The sequence below is a fragment of the Echinops telfairi genome, unplaced genomic scaffold (assembly GCF_000313985.2).
Source record: "Echinops telfairi isolate 266 unplaced genomic scaffold, ASM31398v2 ScPeMD7_7458;HRSCAF=8496, whole genome shotgun sequence".
Lineage (NCBI taxonomy): Eukaryota > Metazoa > Chordata > Mammalia > Afrosoricida > Tenrecidae > Echinops > Echinops telfairi.
In genome coordinates this window covers 7,061,791-7,068,217 of record NW_022111358.1, presented here as the reverse complement: position 1 = coordinate 7,068,217, position 6,427 = coordinate 7,061,791, and the positions used below count along the sequence as shown (strand labels likewise).

Here is a 6,427-nt window from a genome sequence, read left to right as displayed (position 1 = left end):
GGGGGGGGCTTTCCCCCACCAGTTCCAGGGTCTCTAACCTTGGAAGCACATCGCTGAGGGTCTGAGCCCAGACGTCTGAAGACAGCCCAGCCATGAGTTCTGGGAAGGTTTGGAAACTGCTGTAGGAAGGCACTACTGCTGCCAGGGGTGAAGGATTGCTGGGCTAATAGTCTAAAGGACTAGGAAGGAGCAAGTCCCTTCTCAGCCCAGCCTGGCCAGGTCTAACAGAAAAATGGGGTGCAGAGTCCCGGGCCTAGAACCCCAAAGCAGATTCAGCGTAGATCTGGAGGCGAAGTGCATTCCAGACACCCACATCCCCAGGTAATGTATTGCTGCTTTCTCCTGCAGGTTGGCTTCGCCACATCTGAGCCTTCCCATCAGAAGGAGAGCGAGACTGAGAACGTCATGGACCGACTAGGCAAGTAGATGCCAAGGGACTGGGTGGAGGCTGGGAGATGCGAGGAGAATCTGATGCTGCTTCATTTTTTAGAAAACTTTTAGTTGTGAGTTAGGTGGGGGTTTAACCCTCTGCTTCTTATTCCTCCTGGCCTGGTTGCCTTTCCCTGGCTACCACCTTGCCACCTCTGCTGGCTGTCCCAACAGTGCCCTTGTTTGGGGGCCCTGGGCTTTTCTTAGGCCCAGGCGCATCACTTCCATTGAGAGCAACAGCCTGGGACAGTGAGGAGAGTACCTGGGGAGCTTGGCAAAGTGTTTTAAATTTCAGCCCTAAGTGAGATGGTCTTGGCCGAGAGTCACTTAGCCTTTCTTCATCTTCAAATGGGGCCACAAGGCCTATCTCCGAGGGCTGCTCTCAGGATTAGGTGAGAGAACCTCGCACCGTGCTGCCCAGGACAAGAGCTGGTGGCAACTCGTGCTGTATAAAAGGAAAGGAAATGGACGTGTAGTGGCAGTAGCCGGATTTCAAGTATTCAGTAGATGCGGCTGGCGCTTCCTTACTAGACAGCACAGGGTACAGAATATTTCCATTGTTGCAGCATGATCTAAGTAAAGCACCAGCCATAGAATAGGTATCATTGCAGCAATTAACGATGCTTTGAGACCTCACTGCCGGGAGCAGTGTTGGTTCTTCCCTCCCTCCCTCCCGAAAGTGTCTGACCGCATTCCCCACTGTCATAACAACTCCATCCATCTCTGTTGTACAGATGAAAAAAACACGACACAGACACTTAATAAGCTTTAGCTCCATCACATCACATCACATCACATCACATCACATGGGGTACGTAGCAGCACTGGGATTTGAACCCAGGCAGTCCCCCTGATGATGTCCGTCACGGTTACTTCATTGCTTAATAAGCTGCTGCTATTGCAGTGTTGACAGCCTGACCTGTTCTGAGGGCAGGTCTTCCATCATCCTAGCATGGTGTACTTGGCAGTTCATCATCCTTGCCCAAATCGCCTTCCATCGTTTTTGACAACTGTTGAAAATGTACCTTCCAGCTGCCCGTGGGGGCTGTCTTGCATCTGGAGGACTTCCCTTCCAGCTGTGTGCCCACCATTGTCCCCTGGTCCCAGTGCTTTTTGAGAATGAAGGGAGGACCAGAAGAGCAGACATTCAACTTGAGCTCGTGCTGTGAAAACATGTCATTGGTTCGAGGTCCTTTGCCTCCGTGACATGAAGATACAGACTGCCTGGCTCCTGACCATGAATTACTAGACTTGGCATACCACAACCTTGTTTTAAGGCAAAACATGATCAACACACTACAAGACACATTCTTTGATGGCTACTGGGGGTGGGAGGGCCAGGCTAGAGGGTAGACAAGTGTTAATCTGTGTGAAGGGGAAGGCAATATACAGTAACATGATTAATGTAAAGGAAAGCAATGGAAGGAGAGTAAGATATAAAAGCAGTAGATGTAAAGCTATAATATACAGTACAGGGGGGGGGGGGTTGGCAAAAAATGATGGAGGCATGGAAGACACTGGGAGCCATGCAAGAGTCAAAAACAGCAGAGGGAAATATGCAATCCTGCAGTAGTGTTCTGTGAGTGGATGCATGGATAGACTCTTAGGCTGAACAGGTGTGGGAGGGTGTGTCAGTCTGAGTAGACTAGAGAAACAAATCCAAGGAGACTCAGATGTGTATAAGAAAGTGGTTCATATATAAGAGCAATTGAATATTGAGGAAACATCCCAGCCCAGTCCAGATCAAGTCCCTAAGTCCGATATGAGCCCATATGTCCAATACTAATCTATAAAGTCCTCTTCAGACTCACAAAACATATGCAATGGCATCGAATGCAAGAAGATCACAGGCCAGTGGGTGGGAAGTCTTGTGGATCCAGTGGCATTGTAAGCATCTCAGCACTGGCAGGGGTCTCCATGTGGCTTCTCCAGCTCAGGGCACTAGTGTAGTTCCATGTGCCTTGTCAGCTGCAATATCCCCCAGGGAGTTCGCAGAAAGAGAGTGTTTCCTGCCTCCAAGGAGGAATACTGGAGTTCCCAGAATCTTCAGGAGAAGGCCATGCCCGCACAGTGGTCTTTTTGGCTATGACCTGATTGACAGGCTAGACTCCACCCCTTCACTCTTAATCCTCTCAGATTGACAAATGATTATGTAACTGTCACAGAGGGAAAGAGAATATACCCATGGAGATATATGTATATATACATGCATATATATATCTGACAGGATATTTGTATATCCTTTGTTGCAAATATATTAATATGGTGGAGCATACATGGGGCAGTTAGACAGACTTCATAGACATACCCAAACACCTTGATGGAATGAGTCACTGGGCTGGGGGGATCATAGTCTTAGGGGACACCAAAGTCATTTGACACAACATAATTCACAAAGATAATCCTACTTTGGTGAGTAGTACTTGGGTCTTTAAAAGATAGTGAGTGGCCATCTATGGTGCAAATATTGGTCTCTCCCCATTTGGGGGAAGGAAGAGATGAAAATTGAAAGGCACCATGCAAACATCAGCCTTCATAATCTGAGACCAGACGAACTAGATGGTGCCTGACTACCGCTGCCAAATACTGTGAAAGGCGTCTTATTGGAAGATCCTGGAGAGAGTGGGAGAAAAATGGGGAACAAAACTCATAAAAGAGATCAAGTTTATTGGATGGATGGAGGCTGGGGAACCCCTGAGACGATGGCTCTTGGTCACCCTCAGATCCGAAATGGCACTTGCCCTGGTGGCTGAAATTCTAGCCAAACAATAGACAGGTCTAGAAGGGGAACTGTAACACTGGTGAGGTATACACACCTGAGCAGAGGCAACGACTTAAGACCAACGGGGCAGCATTGACCCCAGAACGAGGTTTAGAGGGCGAGGGAGGGAGGAGCAGGCGGTGGGATAGGTGCTGGTGCGTTGAGGGGATGCAGTGAGGTGAAACACACTGTTGAATGTAAAACGTGATTTGTAAACCTTCACTCAATTCACAATAAAAAGTTGAAAAATGAAGTGATTGATCCAACTCCTGAAAATGCAAACAGAACATTTTAATACTCAGGTGACTAGGAACTTTGTACACTTATTGTTCTCCTAGTTAAATGTGTACATTTCCCCCCCCAAATGCATTGCAACGTTGGGTTGAGTGCCTTTTTTTTTTTTTGATGCCCTGCCCTTGCCCCTCCTCCCTCATTGGGAGTTCTTGGTGGCGCACATGGTTAAGTACCAGACCAGTGCTTCCCAAAAGGGGCGATGCCATCCCCTGTGGGGTGCTGGAAGGTTCCGGGAGGTTGCAGAAGCAGATAACTTATACTTTATCCTGGATCATGGGCTATAGGACAAAAGTCTTTAATTGCCAAGGGAGCGCTGAGTAAAGTCCCCTCCCTGACAAGAGGACAGTAGATAAGCTAAATAAGGTTAGCACCTGTGCTCTAGCTGAAAGGTTAGCAGTTGAAACCAACGCAGAGGCAGCTCAGAAGACAGGCCTAACAATGGGCTACAATTGGTCCCAGCCTTGGTAGCCCTCCTCTATACACACATGACGGCCAGGAGCTGGACTCCACTGGATGGCATCTCACAGCGGCTGGGCCTCCACCCCATCAGTGACTGTTGCCCAGCGCCCTCTACAGGCGCAGGAGGCACTCGGGTTTGTCGGTGTTTTCAGACCTCCTTTCTTTGGTTCGTTAGCTACAGGAGCACAGATCATCCCCATGGATGGACCTGCCCACGATGAGCGTGCCCCCTCTGAGGAGGACGGCTTCGCTCCGGGCGATGAGGATTCTGACGGGGAACCCAATGCTTGGGAGCTGCCGGAAGGGGATTCCGGTTGCCTGCCCAAGGAACAGACGGCAGACCTCTTTACGGAGGACTGGGACTTGGAGTTGAAAACAGATCAAGGAAATCCCTATGGTAGGTGTGGGGCTCCTGGGATCCTGGCCAGGGCTTCCCGGACTTTGCTTCTTTCCTGAAAGCAGACTGGAGGTGGGACCCTCGTATCTGGGACCTCAGCCAGAAACGTGTGCATGCTGCAAGTCTGAACCTTGTCTGGCGGGTCTCTCTTCCTGTTGACCAGCATAACCTGCAAACTTTGCATTCAGCTCCAAAATCACATCGGTTCATTTCGTTTTAACATAAACACAATGTGACTCTCTCCCGAATCAAAGTAAGGCTAGAAAGCCATTGAGGCTTTCCCTGTCGACCACAGCTTGCACACCGTCCCTGTGGTGGGCGAGTTGAGCCGCTGCAGACAGAATATCCTGCCAACCATCCACTCCCTCTGCACCTGGCGAACCCTTGCTTGAGAAGCCTCAGCCTGGGTTGTTTTAGGATGAGTGCATTGGCAGGCTTTCAGGGAAGACCCGAGTGTGTGCACACACCTGCTCCTGTGCATGCACACGCATGTGTTCGAGAGAAGCATTAAGTGTGTGTTCCTTGGACATACTTGGTTTGGGCTGACCCCTTCCACCAGGTCTCCTCCTTTTAATCTGCCTTTTAAAACTGTCCGCAGATGCTGACGACATCCAGGTGAGCATTTCTCAAGAGATCAAACCTTGGGTGTGCTGTGCCCCACAAGGAGACATGGTCTATGACCCCAGCTGGCACCACCCCCCTCCGCTGATACCCCATTACTCCAAGATGGTCTTTGAGACGGGGCAGTTCGATGATGCTGAAGACTGAGTTCTGCTGTTCTGCCTCATGGTGGGGTGGGAGCACCCCACAAGGGTCTCCGTCGTGTCGTCTAGGGGGAGGACTGCGTGTCTGGGGAAGCATCCTGAAGGATTTTCGAGTCTGGGTGCCTAGACTGGTGTTACGTAAGCTTCCCCCTGTGCTCTCGTCGTTTTATTCTCCTCGGCCTCCTCGGAATGCGTGTTGTGTCTGCATCTAGAGGAGTCATGTTCTTTATAAATAAAAGTAAGGGGGAAAAAGTCATGATTCTTTGTCTGCTTTGCCTCTTCTTTTTAATTAGATGCTCCGATTGAGGCATGCTTCCTTTCAAGACCCTGGATTTACATTGTAAGGGTTGAAGTACTTGGAGACTTAAAAAACTCCTCAGTGAAAGAGAACGAGCTGTGGGCAATGAATGTGCAAATGCGCTTTACACGATGTGTGTATGGATTATGATAAGAGTTGTATGAGCCCCTAATAAAATGATTTAGAAAAAAAAAAAAAAGAAAGCGCGAGCTGTTCGTTTGGCCCCCTAGGCCTGGCACTGATGGCTGAGTGTTGAAATGCAAGAGGCCTCGGTAGCTTTGTGGCCAACTTCATCCCTGTCGATGGAGAAAACCGAGCATTTACTTAGTTGTCCTGGGACCATCTGTCGGCTGGAGAATTCAGCGGGAACTTAATTAATCCAGTAACTGTATAAACCGTATGAGGTACAAAAGCACTGAAAACTATGCTTTCCATTCACTGTTTCAATCCTTCTTACTGTACAGAACCATGGTCTTACTGACTCCCGCTTTCTTAGGTAGGGGGCTGTCAGACCTTGGGCTGTTAACCACAAACAAGGTCAGCAGTTTTCAACCACCGGACGCTCTTTGGGTTAGAAAGATGAGCTTTTCAACTCCTGTAAAGAGTCTTGGAAACCCTTGAGCAGTTCTGCCCTGGGTTGGGGTTGCCTCCATGGCAGTGAGTTTGTGTCGGGGGGGGGGGGTTTTGCTAGTGCTGTGCTGATCCATCCTGATATGTGCAGTATAACTGCCCCATAGGTTTTTGTTTTAAACATTTTGTTGAAAATGCACACACAGCAAAAATAGCCCAATGTAACAGTTCCATGTGTCCCATTCAGTGTCCAGATACGTCCCTCTACCTGGGCGCCCGTCTCATCCTCCTTTCCCAACGTGTTCTTTCCTTGTTAACAGGGACTCGCTGCCCCTCAGGCTCATACTGATCTCTGGAGTTGCTGCTGCCAATTGGTCCCATAGAGTTTTGCAAAACATAATGCTCGAGGCAGACTTTTTTTTACGAATTTACTAACATTAATTTTCAGAAGACAT

General features: G+C 49.1%; 1 protein-coding gene across 2 annotated transcripts in view; it reads left to right on the top strand.

The window, feature by feature from the left end:
- COPRS (coordinator of PRMT5 and differentiation stimulator) overlaps positions 1–5,363 on the top strand; it is an 8,778-nt gene extending 3,415 nt beyond the window's left edge. Inside the window, exons 2-4 of one of the 2 annotated variants that reach the window (XM_045299814.1) lie at positions 349–418; positions 4,119–4,340; positions 4,939–5,363. In XM_045299814.1, coding sequence (XP_045155749.1) covers positions 406–418; positions 4,119–4,340; positions 4,939–5,108 — 405 coding nt within the window. In that variant the 5' untranslated portion in view covers positions 349–405 and the 3' untranslated portion in view covers positions 5,109–5,363. Of the gene's footprint in view, positions 1–320; positions 419–4,118; positions 4,341–4,938 lie in introns of those variants that run through there. The other variant, XM_004707338.2, reaches the window with a different exon arrangement.
- Positions 5,364–6,427: the final 1,064 nt, after the last annotated feature.